The 14990-nt window shown below is 44.2% G+C and overlaps 7 protein-coding genes across 7 annotated transcripts; 4 read left to right on the top strand and 3 right to left on the bottom strand.

The window, feature by feature from the left end:
- Positions 1 to 733: 733 nt before the first annotated feature.
- COCVIDRAFT_30275 (hypothetical protein) lies at positions 734 to 1135 on the bottom strand (the record flags this gene model as incomplete). Its single annotated transcript, XM_014696825.1, has 1 exon — positions 734 to 1135. One exon carries the CDS (start codon positions 1133 to 1135, stop codon positions 734 to 736), a length of 402 nt encoding a protein of 133 aa, XP_014552311.1.
- A 942-nt stretch (positions 1136 to 2077) lies between these two features.
- Positions 2078 to 2326, top strand: COCVIDRAFT_110563 (hypothetical protein; the record flags this gene model as incomplete). Its single annotated transcript, XM_014696824.1, has 1 exon — positions 2078 to 2326. One exon carries the CDS (start codon positions 2078 to 2080, stop codon positions 2324 to 2326), a length of 249 nt encoding a protein of 82 aa, XP_014552310.1.
- Positions 2327 to 3310: 984 nt separating this feature from the next.
- COCVIDRAFT_41492 (hypothetical protein) lies at positions 3311 to 4185 on the bottom strand (the record flags this gene model as incomplete). The annotated part of the gene is made up of 5 exons (XM_014696823.1): positions 3311 to 3388; positions 3491 to 3564; positions 3607 to 3728; positions 3762 to 3942; positions 4164 to 4185. The coding sequence occupies 5 exons, from the start codon at positions 4183 to 4185 to the stop codon at positions 3311 to 3313; spliced, it is 477 nt and encodes a 158-aa protein (XP_014552309.1).
- Positions 4186 to 6020: 1835 nt separating this feature from the next.
- COCVIDRAFT_110607 (hypothetical protein) lies at positions 6021 to 6194 on the top strand (the record flags this gene model as incomplete). Its single annotated transcript, XM_014696822.1, has 1 exon — positions 6021 to 6194. A coding segment is annotated over one exon (174 nt), but the record flags the coding sequence as incomplete, so codon positions are not given.
- A 690-nt stretch (positions 6195 to 6884) lies between these two features.
- On the top strand, positions 6885 to 8597 carry COCVIDRAFT_19575 (hypothetical protein; the record flags this gene model as incomplete). The annotated part of the gene is made up of 2 exons (XM_014696815.1): positions 6885 to 7080; positions 7129 to 8597. The coding sequence occupies 2 exons, from the start codon at positions 6885 to 6887 to the stop codon at positions 8595 to 8597; spliced, it is 1665 nt and encodes a 554-aa protein (XP_014552301.1).
- Positions 8598 to 9704: 1107 nt separating this feature from the next.
- On the bottom strand, positions 9705 to 11311 carry COCVIDRAFT_41490 (hypothetical protein; the record flags this gene model as incomplete). Its single annotated transcript, XM_014696821.1, has 2 exons — positions 9705 to 11118; positions 11175 to 11311. The coding sequence occupies 2 exons, from the start codon at positions 11309 to 11311 to the stop codon at positions 9705 to 9707; spliced, it is 1551 nt and encodes a 516-aa protein (XP_014552307.1).
- Positions 11312 to 12609: 1298 nt separating this feature from the next.
- Positions 12610 to 14277, top strand: COCVIDRAFT_110565 (hypothetical protein; the record flags this gene model as incomplete). Its single annotated transcript, XM_014696820.1, has 3 exons — positions 12610 to 12909; positions 12960 to 14177; positions 14230 to 14277. The coding sequence occupies 3 exons, from the start codon at positions 12610 to 12612 to the stop codon at positions 14275 to 14277; spliced, it is 1566 nt and encodes a 521-aa protein (XP_014552306.1).
- Between the last annotated feature and the right edge of the window lie 713 nt (positions 14278 to 14990).

The following is a 14990-nucleotide window of genomic DNA, read 5'->3' as shown; positions in this document are numbered from 1 at the left end:
GGATAGCCAAATAGTTAGATCTCAACGCGACAAAATCCCCTACTAAGTCTGAATTTTTGCGCTGCATTGACTGGGCTACTTGAATAGCACAAGATTGTATCATCCAGCCGCTTACTGCTAGAAAATCAGGAGGTCATAGCTGCCTTCGTGGATTTACTCATCTCATAACGGAGCAAGACTCCTCTACTACAGTTCTATCACTGAATATATACGACCCGATCAAATCATAGTAAAGTAGGTTCGGACTAAATTATCAATCGTTTAGCAGCTCGAAATCTCAGTTTAATATTCTTTAAACATAGACACGGAATTGTGTCGTCCGGGGTTTTCTTACGTATAGTGGTATCTTCGTCTCAATACTGACGTTAATTTTGTAGACTGCAGCAGCTTTTGGAAAGTAACCAATCATGTTGTTGCAGAATAGGGATATGTCAGAATTGGTATTCAGCTATCTTGTTACCGCAACTTGATTGGCTGTGAAGTGTTTTTTTTTGAGAGATCAACCCAGCGACAGCATGATAAATCGAACCCCTCGCAGCTTATCAATCACGCCGATGGGAGGTAGTGAGAAAAGTCCTTCCTTCTCCCACTCTGCTGAGAAGTTCGGGGTTGATTGGACGACCGCTCTTTGAGATATCTCTTTAAACTCCAAAGGGTCATCGTACGTGTGTGCAGTCATAATCAGGAACCTCAGCCTGTGTGCATGATTTCTTGCCTGTTCCGAATGCCGATACTAAGTTGGTATCCGTGTACCCAAGGACTCTTTACAGCCGTACTTGTCGTAGAGAACTGATAGATATGTCAACTGCTCGGCGCCTTTAACGTAATTCGAGCAGCTACCTTGATGGTAAAGGATCCTAGGCAACAAGTCTATAGGATAGGCATCGTCTTCAAGTTCGAATTTAGGGAAATTTTCGTTGAGTAACCGCTGTCCTTTGTTGAAAGAAGGCTTGAACGTATTCGAAAAGACGAAAGATGCGAGTCGAATAACTGCAGTCGAGACTTGACGCTCTATCCTGACGTCGCTATCTTGTTCCAGGCACTTCAGCACAGCATCTCTATCGGAGTCGAGTATTGTGGTGTGGTTCGAATTGTTAGTCATTGGGGATACAACTTCATTTCCTGTAGGGATCATATTGACATACTGGTTGCATGATGAAAGACAGCCGTGCTTTAGGTTACTTATCTCCCGCTATATCGTCGTTCGTCGCAATGATTTTGTGCAATTTTTTTTTGGAAATAATTATTTTGTCTCATACTTCACTGGTACGTAACCTATCGACGTCATTGGATAATTCGTAACAGTAACGCATTGCTGGGTGAGAGGCGACTATATGACCATTGTAATCCGTCGTTTACCCAACACAAGCCCACTGCCCACAGAGTATCGGGACTAAGCCCGGTGCGCTTGTGCGTCGATGGGCATGTAGACAAAGACCAGAGCATGATCGCCGCGACTGTCCGATTCATTACATCATTGAGGCACATAGCACGCCATATCGAAGTGAGCTATCTCTTAGTTCACAGCAACACAAGAACCAGATACTGGTTAAACAGCATTATTAGAAGCTAGGGATGATCATTGTAAGCTTTCCAAGTCTTTATAAAAACTTTAATCAGCTTATGTATATTGATAGATTAGTAGAAAATGTTTTTGATCTCTTATGAGGAGAAAAATACCGAAGGTAATAGCAAAAGCTCTATTAGTATTCACCGCGCTAAGACACAGGTACCGTTCATATGCTTAAGCCTTTGAGACTTGATACGACTCCTGATTAAAAGTAAGGAGCAGCCTCAATCACTTGAGATTCTAGAGTGGTTCTGGTGCGGGTATAGCGGGACCTGGGGTTGAAAGCAATTGATTAGATTTTGCACTAGCGCAGCCCTCAGACATATCTGTGGTAGATCGAGATCCATGCAGCGTATGTCGTCATATGCGTCTACCTGATCAAAAATGACGTACTATTGGGAGTATTTGTCTACAAAAGGTGATAGTTAAAAGCGCTTACTACCTACTCCAACTCACTCACACAACTGCTCACGTTCAGACTTTCACCACAACCTTCGTATTCACCTCATGACATCGTCACTCTTCATCGTTATAATCAGTCTTGCTTTTGCGAGTCCGGCTTTAGCCGGCCCCGCAGCCTACGGATTGTGTCAGGCAGGTTGCTCTGCAGTAGTCATGGCATGTTACTCTGCAGCTGGTTTTACTTGGGGGGCTACCCTCGGTGCTTCCGCTCCTGCTAGTATCATCGCCTGCAATACCGCATTTGGTACCTGTCAGGCTGCGTGTGCCGCCGTGCTTTTGAGTCCAACACCATAGAAGGTACGACAACGCGCCAGCCGTTTTTTGTGTATCTATCTCGAAAGGCTTCGAGATTACCACTAAAGATGAACGGCAACTCCTCAATCTTCTAAACTTGATACTCTGGGCTCGTTTAAGCAACAAAGAAGACTAAATAACAAAACTTATAGGTGTGTAAAGGAAGAAAAAAGAATATCATTGTTCATTCTAAAAGTTAAGTGGGTTGTATTAGTAGTTCAGAATTTTAAAAAGATATGTAAACCAGAGTTTTCGTAATATAAGACGTGGTTTGAACTTGCTTTTTCTAATGGAGCCATGATTACACTATATTATAAATAATTGATACATGCTATATCGGTTGTCACTGGGAGTAACTCAATTATATTATTCACTAACGAATAGTGAGAGACGACAGAGTTGAAGTATCGCAACTCTCACTAATTGCAGGCAGCCGAAATAGCTGCAGACTGAGATTCATTATCAACTAGCGATCATCTATGAACGCTAATTCCATTTGTCTTCTGCTCGTTGAGTTTGTTCCGGGAGAACTGCAGGGAGCTGTGACAAAGTAGGATTCCAAAATCTCAGTCATCGCAATTACCTAATTTATGCTAGTATATTAGGTGTTATCATGAGCCAGTTATATTCTCCGCAAGCTGGAATAGTGGGCAAACAGAGATTACTTAGCACTATATGAATAGTTCGTGATGGCAACTCTTTACGTATGCCAAGCCATTCAACATTCGTGCATAATACAGAAGCACCTATACTGTTGTCCTGTAGGCTAATCCAGATACTGCATTGATTTATTATAATAGGAATCAAACGTAGCCCAAATAAACCTGTTTTATTTGGTGAGCAGTGGCCAGTAATATGTATGAAGGCAACAGTCCTGGACGAAACTCTACCGGCGCTAACGCAAAGCGGGTATTGCGACATGCCATGTTCGCAAATAACCAAATACAGTTTAGCGTATCAGTGGTGTCAACATGTAACCCTGTCTTATATCTGTAACCTGTCTGCGGCCTTGCGTTCAAAGTATGCTGTCAGTTTCTCTATTAATACAACAACAGCAAACGCCTACTGAAAACGCTCTATGAAAGCGATAATATCTTCGTCTATATGCTGCATTCCCGTTTGTTTATAGTCCTCTAGTTTCTAGTATATATGAGCAAGATGCACTTCGGACTGCAGCTTGATCTTGTTGACTTCGTGCCTAAAGTTTATCGCGTCTAGCATAATCGTGAAATTCTTATCTACTAGCTACGTTCTGCCTGTCGTGCATATGAATGCAATACGATTGAGACTAAAAAACTCGCGCTCGCTACGTACTCGTCCGGTAATGTTGTGTACTTGCTTCCTGATTTCCCGAAGGTCGGGCAGCTCCTCGAATGTTGAGTCTTGGAAGTTGCCATCCTTTCTTACTTTGGCCTCCTATTGCCCGTTACGTAACCTGACCCATATACCTGCTGCTGTGAGGAGTCTAACTCGGCCGAAGTAGATGTCTTTGATAATATGCTGACCTTGAGACTGGATGCTCCGAAATTGTGGGCTTCCAACGTGAAGGGTGAGATTGCTGACTGCAAGTCCGCAAAGCTTGCGCTCTACCTCTAGAAGAAAGGGCTGAGATATGGCTTTTAGAAACAGAAAACGCTAGAATCTATGACTGCGATATTTAGCAAAAAGAATGTAAGTTGTGGATGAGAAGCTAGGTAGTGGTATTGGTCTTGAAGAAGACTGGATATCGTTGTATGAAAAGTAGACCCTTCTCGATAATTGAAGAACAAGACCATTGCTGGCAAGCCGATATTCCCAAGTCAGTACGTCGAGTGACAGCATCAGCAGCTGGGCATACTGAGTTTCTCTTCCACGAGCATAGCCTGATCTAACTGCCTCGGCAAACCATCTACCAGGATCACGTGACGGTTGCTGCACACATCTTCCTTGACACTATTTTGGAAAATACTAACTAACACCCCTGTGGTAACGAGCTCGCGTCTTTGAAGCTAGGATGCTGCAACTTAGTCTACTATAGAGTTGGAGATTAGTGTCCTTAACGTATCTCTAATAGATAAGTAACAGAATCTATATTCGTTAGAAAGTCTTGTACACAACATGCCCTTATTAGAACCATAATCTCCTGCAAATCTTAGTTACATACTTAGAATCTTATGCACTTATTAATGACGAAAACGGAGATTGTTGCAATACAGTCCATTGCAATTTGTAAGGATATCAGCCTAGGGATATAGCCCTATGTGATGGCATGAGTTCACAGCCCTCCATTTATGCCTCGCAAAAGCGGTATTGTACCCACATCATCGCTAAATAGCATCCGTGGACGTTACAAAATTTCATGGCAGCAAGTGAACATCTTCAGCACCCCATTTGCTTATTCCGTGTCATTCCTTGTTTCACGCTCCAAGAATACACTCAGTTTCAATCTTGTTTAACAACGAAATCAATCCTTACAACTTCTATACAGTCAGCTTACAGTGCCTTTCCATCTGGATTGCGTGCTTCTAAATTATCTTAAGTCCCAAATCTATCTGATAATATAAATCGTAAGCTATTTCTAGTAATTATACGCTAGATTAAGATAACTAGTGTAATTCTGTTTAGCGTAGTGCTCCGTTGAGCGCCGACCGAATTTGGAGTCGCTGCTCCCCTGTATATTAAAGTCCTACCAGTCTCCTTCATTTCCGAGTGCTGAACAAATTCAGGAATTGATGACTGTGAATATCCGGCATAGCTTATGAAGGCGTTTGGTTTCCTATATAGAGCCTCTGATGCAAACTGTGGATGGTAGATCATCGGTCAAAAGGTAAGGGAAGTGGCCAATATCACAGAAGGCTTTATGCACACAAACCGAGCGCTTCTCAACCATATCTGCCATTATTGTACCAAACTCACTGCCCAGAGTCTGAACTTCTATCAAGGACGCCTCTCACCACCTTCAATAGGGACTTAATAGAAATGACCTTTCTCTCAAATTCAATAGTTTTTGATGTCTTAAAATATATCTTTGTACAACGAGCTATTCAAGAGAAGCTCCGGCGACGATTGGCAGCTTTTTTTCGATATGGAATAGTCGTTTTTTGTCAGACTGGAACTATCAAGCCTTCTATCACCGAGGCCACTAATGTAAACCCATGCACGATCTAAGAGGCCCGTCACCCGTAGCGAGTGCTTCGAGTCGCCAACATTCAACCAGAACATTCGCAGACGAGCTTGTGTATGTGCTCATTTATTACAATTCTCATTATCTAAACATTGTGCATGCGGCTTATAGCATGTGACCGTTAAGTTTCTCCCTTTGCTAGCCCTGCGTTACAGGGCACAGAAGCCATTGAAGTATGTATCCTGCCTCTACTGTTACATCGCTACTGCGAGATAAGCCGACAATCTTCAGATACTCTCGGTATGCTGTAGCTCGGATCTTGGCGTCGCCAATGTTCACTAGTCATCTAAGTATCACATTGGCGATAGTTGCAGCATGCATTGATATATGCATGCGACATGCTGTTGTGTAACTGCGGCTTGCCAGATCTGCAGTGGCGCAGTGACACATGTCAGACTGAAGCGCTGGTTTCCTTTCTAGATAATCATGCAAACTGCAAGTGAGGTATTGAAAGAAAATAGCCATCAAGGGCATGTCATATCTACACTCCTAATACCAAATATGTCTACGATCTGTGGACCCTCAGGCTGAACGTTGTGGGGTCCTCTAGCTGAACACTCATTGGAAGGGCGATGCTTGGCGATCAGCCAAAAAGTGGGATTTGTGATGGCGTCACAAGATCTCAGTGATCGAACCATCAGCCCCTTGCCCCAGGTTTGTTTCTGGGTACTGTGCTCTTCGTACACTGTACTGATTGCACGCTGATATAGGAGAGTTCCCAAGGAGACGATCATTTGAGAGTATAATTCTTTCAAGCGGACAGCCTCGATAGATCGAGGAAGTCTATATTCTACAATATCGTCTGCTAGATTGGTGACGAACATTAACAGATGACCTCATATTTGCGATCAACTTGACTATTTTATTGACTCCATAATCACTAGCATTCGAACAGCGTGTCTACTAATCATGACGTGATGCGTTACAACCAAAACAATTGCTGAGTCTCGCGGTGCCACTTTTCCTGCGACAAGCCTAGATCTGCACCTACTGCATCGGTGAGGTCAGCAGATCGAAGCTTCCAGAGACAATCATTTTGGTAACCAATCAGAAAATTCCTTTTTTTGTGGATTATGGAATCGCAATGCAGCACCAGTAAGTTATAGCTGCACATTAGGCTCTATGCACCTAGTTGAAAGTGAGCAATGTCGAAAGCCCCGTGCCAGGAAATTGCCAGCCACAGGAGATCTTTCCAAAATAGTCCAACTTAGAACAATACCCACGCAATGGGCTTGCATTTTGTCTGTGTGGCAGCTTGGCATCAGATCGGCGTACGATACTTATGCCTGAATACAAAGGTACAGCGCAGGGTGAAAATAAATACATGAGCATTCTGCAAGTCTTCTAACGCTATAATCTATCGAATTTATCACGATCTGCCAACTTTGGATGATCATGGAATCTGTCCAAGGCAATATAGGCTATGATTTCACAAATGATGAGTATCTTACCAATGCTTTTGTCGCAGCCCACAGAAGCGAAGAAGACGGATTTGCAAGCGACGGTAACAGAGGAATGGCTCGGATCGGGCAGATAGCTATTGAGATGACAGAAACCTTCCATGCTGTTGTAGTTGAGAAAGCGTATCTAAGTAAGTCGAGTACTAAAAAGACAAATGAAGACATCCTAATTCATGTAGCTGAGATCAACCGTCGGAAATATTGGTGGAAAGACAAAATGAAAGTAGCAAAAGCATGCAGAGCTTTGGATATTGAGCGAAATATCGTCCGCAGTGTTCGACAGACAGGGCAAGAACTTTCCATTGAAGTGCTGAATTTTGCATTGAACGCTGTAATCGGCGCTGTCTGGCTTGACTGTCAAGATCAGAATAGAAGCATCAGCGAGTCATGCAATACTATTTCAAGAATCTTGAACCAAATTGACACTTTCCTCAATTCATCGACGGCCGCCAGTGGCAACCAAAATGCACTTTCTATCGCTGAGAACAGCGCACCAGTCTTGTCGACAGGACTAGCGACGCACGAAACACCAGAGGGAACTTTAGTAAGCGACTTGGACATAAGGGAACGTTCGGCCAATTCTGAGACATACGAAGGTTTTTCTGTGTTTTCACCGCTGTCAGTCTCGGAAGAATATGAAGACCTAGTAACCGAACAATCGTCGCCCCAGCGGTTCTTTCTCAAACAACAGCCTTATCTAGAACATGGCGGTGCAGATTCTTTCAGTCAAAATCATGACCATGGAAACACCACCAGCTTGTTATCAGCTGGAACACAGAGTGTGCGTGTACAACCTGTTCTCTCGGTTGAGCAGGAAAGAGTCATAGAATCCATAACGCCTGGAGAAGCTGACAGTAGCGCATCCATCACTGCAACGTTGAAACGAGCCTTGCCCGGCCGAGAGCCTAAGGAATTAGTGGTAGCACAGGACACAGAATCGTTGGAAAGGAAGAATAAACGAGCCCAAACAGAAAGAGGCAGGGTTGATGCAGCACTCGAATCATTGCTAGATGTAGAGCGACAGAAGATCGGTCTACGTTCAGAACCAGAGCGCGCCAAACTACTAGGATATCTAGAGTATCCCAAGACCGCTCGGCTCAAGGACCCATTGCATACATTAAAGTTTTTGTATCTGGCAATCGGCAGCTGGTATACCCTTGCCGACTTTGCCAGTCAGCTTCAAAGTATTGGGGAAACGCGGCGCCCCCTTGCTTTACCGTCTGCTTTCTGTTCGACTGCATCTATGGCATTCAGAATTATGTGCCGACTCGACAATGAGAGGAGTACTTGCATCCTGTTGAAACGATATTACGCGATAAAATTTCTTGAGGCTGGACAGCAGTCTTCGCAACCACGTGAAAGCATGCAAATGGAAATTGCAGTGACTTTTGGGTCAGAAAACACACGGCAAAGAGGCAATCCCCAGATGCGGCAGGAAGCTGCTGAGATCAAATTTTTGACTTCCAGGATTGCCCCCGATGTTGAAGACACGTCTGACGAGTATTCGGCGGTTTACGACAAAGTCAAACGTTTCCGACAACTAGGAAAACGATTGCAAATATTGGAAAAGCGCTTCGGCGTTGGTGTATTAGTCCTCCTACCTTCTGGACCTTCTTTTCCTGGCGTCTCTTTGACAGATCGCATGTGAGTATGCTATGTATATCTTACAGCACCGGAAACCTGACTGAACAAAATAGGCTCTCTGACATCAGCATGAACGATCTTGCTGAATTTTCTACGTTGTTAGAGAAAGGACAAGGGCCGCTTTTGAGGAAACTTAGCAATGCGGTTGCGCCAACGTTGTTAGCACTTGCAGCCTTCTACCAAGGTCATAACACGGATCCACCACCTACTCTTGTAGACATAGAGAGCTTGAAGGATACACCCAAGGCGCTACTTACTCTGTCGCCTGATGAATCCCATGAGTTCTAAAAGCATTCATAATCAAGTCTACTCGCGCCACCGTGTTGGACGGCGAAGCGTCCAATATGTCGGGCCAGAAGCACCACCTGTCACCAACCAAAATGAATCTATCGTTTCTTCTCGAACAGATATTTTTAGTGATCCTTTCCATCAATAGTCCAAATAAAATTCTTCACACGTATTCTGTTTTAATACACTGTCCCGTTCGAAAGGTTAAGGGCGATCCCCAATCGAGTACTCAGTCAAAAATCAAACTGAATTTCCATCGCCAATGTTGGGGCGGTTGAGGAAGTTGCCCGCTACATTGACACAGCAATGTCAAAAGAAAACTTGCGAAGCGGTGACTTCGTTCTCAGAGAAAGCTGATTATAGGGACATATGGTATTACAAGGATATAAGTCCATCGGTGCGCCTTCCAGGCTGAAGATCTAGGAGTGGTGATTTATTACTCCACATTGGCCATTCTTGACTAACTTCGATGTTCTGAATCCGTAAGCGAGATCTATGTCTTACATATATTCTATTAGCTAATAATTACTAGAATAATATTCCAGATAGATAATTCCTACTCCTTCGAGGATAAGTCAGATCCCTTGGCTAGTTAGTGTATTAAAAATGTCTATTAGATGTTATGAAGACTATCTTGTCATACATAGGCAAGGTTGTTCGCGTACTTGCGTGGAGAGTTCTAGGCGTTCCTGTATCGCCTGTACAACCTCAATCTGCGTCTGAAATCATTGAAGGCCGATGCAACTACACTCTCACAGCTACTAGTACTACAATCGATTAACAAATCCGTTTAAGCTAGATCAATTCGGACATATCTAGAGTTCTAGGATGTCCTAAAGACTTCTAACTTAACTTTTCCTGTCATCAGCGTCCAGGCCCATATCCCACCAACAAACAAGATGTCAAAAAAACCGAACACCAAACTGCCTCCAAAGACAAGACTGTGATACGTCCACGCGTCACCCACATTTAGATGCGCAACCTGGCATACGATTGCCCACGGCAACACGTACAGGAGGTTTGATGCCAACGATTGATATAGATACCAGCGTGGGCGCGTCGCGAGGAGGATGGTAGCTAGCTGTGTCGACGCTGCATAGAAAATATAACACCAGTCGATCGTCCGCCACATATGCGCAGTGATCTTCGCGACAGCGTCGGAGTTACTGAGGTATCGTGCGAAAGGGCGAGTGCCGAAGAAAGAGAGGAGGACACAAAGTGGGATCTCAATGGCGAGTGCGATGAGGAGTGATATCAGGGCCGGTCGGATTATTTGGAAGATAGTCCGCCGATCGGTTTTTGCGCGGCGGATGTCGATTCCGATGTTCTGCCGCCATCGGCCCCAGTTGTGGCCTATGAATGCTAAGGAGGTTGCTTCAAGTGCCTGGACGGGAACCATGATGAGACCCCATCTGATGGTGTTGAAAATGCCCCAGGCGGTGGCGTATTCGGAACCCATAGCTATGATACCGCTTACCAGCCATAGATACAAGGCGTTACGGATAGCGGATTCAGTAAAGGTAATTGTCCCAGGTCGAGCTAGGACCTTCAGCGCTCCCAGGCTTGGGAGAGTATTTTCATAAGGGTGATGGTGCTCGATTGCTGCAAGAGCCCGAAGACTGGTGGTGTAGATGAAGTAATAAAGACCTACGAATGCCGCGCTGAGGTTGCAGGCTAGTTGGATTCCTGCTTGCATGTTGACAGACGGCTTGAAGCTTCCAACATGGAAGCGAGAGATGATGAGAAGGTCAAGCAGGATATTAATAGCGAACTTGATCGAACTGATGATCAGTGGAACATCTGGTTTGTCTAGGGCTCTTGTGGAAGTGGAGACGGCTACCTCGATTGCAGAGCTGAGCGCGGAGAAAGCACTGATACGGATGTAGGTTAAGCTTGCAGCCCGCACCTCTACGGGCACGAAACCTTTTGCAAAGGTGGAAGATGCGGATATAAACACTATGCTCATTATTAAGCCAAGGATTGATTGAAAGAGGATCAGCGTGTGAGTTAGCTTGAGTCGTTGAGGCAGCGAGCGTGATGCTTTGTCGCCGATGACAACCCAAGCTGCTCGTGGAAGACCTTCATTCAGAACTTCTACTATAACGCCGATGTAGGTGTACACATCTGTGGTGACTACGAGCGAGGAGTCAATATTGGATACCCAGAGCTTTGAGAGGGTGCTGTAAAGGGCTGGGAGGATAAAGGTGGCGAGATTGAAGATGAGCGCGCCGAGATATCTAAAGGCATCGTATCAGTTCGTGAGGGGCTGCTACAATGGGAACAGAAACTTTACCGATCGCGAGACAAGCGAAACTTCCATCTTGCAGATGTATCAGAAGTTTCCGTTCTGTGGCCGATGGACATTGCTCGGTTTGATACCCGCTCGTTAGATCCAGAGACCTCGAGAGAGTCGTCAACTTTGGGCAGCATCCTGTAATGGTACTGCGACCGTGATGTAAATGCCACTATCGTTCTCTTGAAAGGTCTCAAGGACTTCATTAGTTGACCGATATGAACTTTCGTTGGGCGGGGAACACTTTCTGTCTCCTGGGGTTGAGTGGTTATGCATCAACGTCTGGGTGGAAAAGTAGATACTAAGGCGCTACCTAGCTCGCTTGCAGAGCACGTATGCTATCTCTAGATTCATAATGTCACAGGTAGCAAGAAGGATACTTTCCCCAATGGGGCGGGGTAAGCCGACCAACAGTTACGTCAGAAGGGCATAATTATCGCGGGGTAAGGATTACGTAATACAACGTCCTGCTAACACGAAACATTATCTTATTAATTCAGCTGACTACTATACTATCAGAAAATTATAACTACTTAAACCTAGTATATAAGTTAAACTTCTATAACTATACTAGAAAGAAAACAGTACTGTTAGTATATTGTTAGGCTAAACTAGAATATAAGATATAGAGTAATTAATTATAAAGAAAGAGTAGTTAGTTATAATATTAATTTACTCTATATTCTTTCTCTAAAGCTATAGTCTTATAATGCTAGATTATAGTTAGTTATTAAGAATATAGTCTACTTTCTTAGATAGATAACAGATAGTCATTAGCTATGATTTATAAATCAATAAAAAAGAAACCTTAGTAATAATAATACCTTAATTATAAAACGTGACGCCATTCTAGTAAGAAAGATAAGAAAAACTTACGTATGGCCTATTTAAACTCTAGAGTAAAAGTAGAATAATAGGCTAAGGAGTAACGTTTTAGGTAGCGGCTGTAGCTATACTGCGCGTGTTATTCCACACGCACTGACCACTTACGCTAGAGAAAACTTTCACGACGCTAGGATCAGCCTCTTCCAAATTGTCGCTAACCAGTGGAAATTACCCTGTCTAACAAATCACACAGCGGTGTTTCGCATCTGTCAAGAAACTGTCTGCAACTGACTACTAGTACTGGTATCATTCAATTCACACATGCGTGGTGTTTTCAATACTATAGTGAACTCAACATGTTGTAAGCTGCGTACCGTAGTGTTCGTATAATACTCAACAGCTCCATGCAGCGCCACCAGAGGGTGGTCCAGGCTCACAGTAGATGTACATGACGTGCTTTAAGCGCGAAAAAGAGAATTTCTCAATCAACAAGGGATGAGAGTATACGCGTACTCAATTCTAGCAAAGCTTTATAACCCTAGCCGCTCAGTACCTAGTAGTATTCCACGGACCTTATTACCTGTGTGTATCTAAACTCTTCCCTGCAAACATGCTGGACCGTATCCAGGATATCGAGAGTTCAGCTCATGTCAATTATCATGATTCCGATGACGGCAAACCAATTATCGAGCCACAACTGAATGTTGGCGGCCAGGGCGCTACCCAGCGTCGTCTCAAGGATTATCATGTTACTATGATTGGCTTTTGTTCCGGAATAGGGACTGGACTTTTCATTGGAACAGGTTCTGCATATGCAAATGCTGGTCCCGCAGGCTTGCTACTTGCTTACATTATCGTTGGAAGTGTGTTGTGGGCTGTGATGCAAAGTGTTGCGGAGTTGGCTACTATGGTAAGTACCCCGTAACGTTGTATCCCAAAACAATGCTCACCATCATCCAGATTCCCACTGCTGGTTCATTTCCGCATTTTGCGAGTCGATTCATTGATCCCGCTGTCGGTTTTTCTTTGGCTATAAGCTATGGCTATTGTTACACTATATCCATTGCTGCTGAGTGCTCGGCATCCGCGATTCTCGTAGGCTACTGGACTGACATCTCGCCTGCCGTCGTCATCACCATCAGTTTGGTCCTAATTCTTGGAATCAACTTGCTGAGTGTGCGCTGGTTTGGCGAATCCGAGGTCGCTGCAGGCACGATTAAGATCGCGTGCTTCCTTGGTCTGATCTTGGTTTCCATCGTCATAACGTCGGGAGGCGCACCAAACCATAAGACAATCGGTTTCCGCTATTGGAACAATCCTGGACCTTGGGTGAACTACAATGGTATCGCCGGATCAACCGGTCACTTCCTAGGATTCCTGGCATCCTTTGTCAACGCAGCGTTCTCCTTCATCGGCGTCGAGGTGGTGGTTATCACCGCTGCTGAAAGTATCAACCCACACGTAGCCATCCCAAAGTCGGCCAAACGAGTTACATTCCGTATCGCGCTGTTCTATATTCTGGGAGCTCTTCTCATTGGAATTATCGTCGACCCTAGGGATCCCGGTCTCGTGTCGGACAGTGGAAATGCCAATTCTTCGCCCTGGGTTATCGCCATAAAGCAGGCTGGTATTAGCGTACTTCCTTCAATTATCAATGCCTGCATTCTGGTATCTGCTTGGTCAGCAGGCAATTCTTACTGTTGGGTTGGATCACGAATCATTGTCGCGATGACAACAGATTGCCAACTTCCACAATTTTTTGGCCGCACCTGGAAGAACGGAGTACCATACTGGGCGGTTCTCGCCTCATGGGCCTTTGGTCCTCTCGCATATCTCAGCCTGGGTTCTGGTGGCGCTGCGAAAGCGTTCGGCTGGCTCGTCAGTCTTAGCACGGTTGCGGGCTTAATTGCTTGGGCGACATTATGTTTCTGCTTTATCCGCTTTTATGCTGCTATGAACGCGCAAGGACTTAGCCGAGATGGCTTGCCATGGAAGAGCCCGCTTCAACCTTTCACCGCATGGTATGGATTTATTGGGTCTACTATCATTACCTTAACTACAGGTTTCCCTGTCTTCTTAAAGGGAAACTGGAATACTGGTGACTTTATAGCTTCGTATATTGGTATCCCGATTTTTATCGTGCCTATCGTTATTTGGAAGCTATGGTACAAAACAAAAGTATGTCCTTGCCTATCTCTCGCCGCAAGTGGAGTTCATTAACATAATGCAGTTCGCTCGAGCGAAAACTATTGACCTGCACTCTGGACGTCTTCAGTGAGCATGGTCTTCGTGACTTCCATTCTTTCAAAACAGCGCGTTCATAGCAGGCGGTAAGGACGTGATACTGTCTAAGATGGTGCTCACTCTATGATTGAAGATATGCCGGTATCTTTCGACATAATACTTCTTAGCAAAAAGGTTTTCACATTATTGATTCATATTCCTCTATTTTTAACGTGATAATTTGACTAAAACATAATGTGTTGTTGTGCATGCTAGAGAATGTTAATATATAGTTACTGCTCGAACTCTTTAAGAAAGTAAAATAGTCAAGATGAAGTAAGAAATCGCGGTGAGAGTTAGCAAAAGGGGTAGAGTTAGGTGTTACACGGGTTTTAATAATAATACTTCTCTAGCCTTTAAATGGGTTAGAGCGAGTAGGATAATATAAATAGCTCTATAAGAGTTTACCTAGTAAATAATCAGACGTCAAGCCTATATTAGAAAATGAATACACTCTATCTAGATAATCTAGACCTCGTATATAGGTTTTACACTAACGTACCTTATAGGTTCGCCGGCCATACAGGTTCGCCGGCCACTTTTACCAAGACCCTACTAAACTACCTATTACCTATAAATATTATAATAATAATAGTAGTTAGAACCCTCTTATTGTAACGGCTCAGCACCCGTTCCTACATATATCCGAACAGGATCCGAACTAGGGTACGATTCGGCCTAGTGGGAAAAACGACTATATAAACCTAA

This window comes from Bipolaris victoriae (genome assembly GCF_000527765.1).
Source record: "Bipolaris victoriae FI3 unplaced genomic scaffold scaffold_112, whole genome shotgun sequence".
NCBI lineage: Eukaryota > Fungi > Ascomycota > Dothideomycetes > Pleosporales > Pleosporaceae > Bipolaris > Bipolaris victoriae.
Note: the sequence above shows the minus strand (reverse complement) of the source record. Positions and strands in the feature narration are given on the sequence as shown.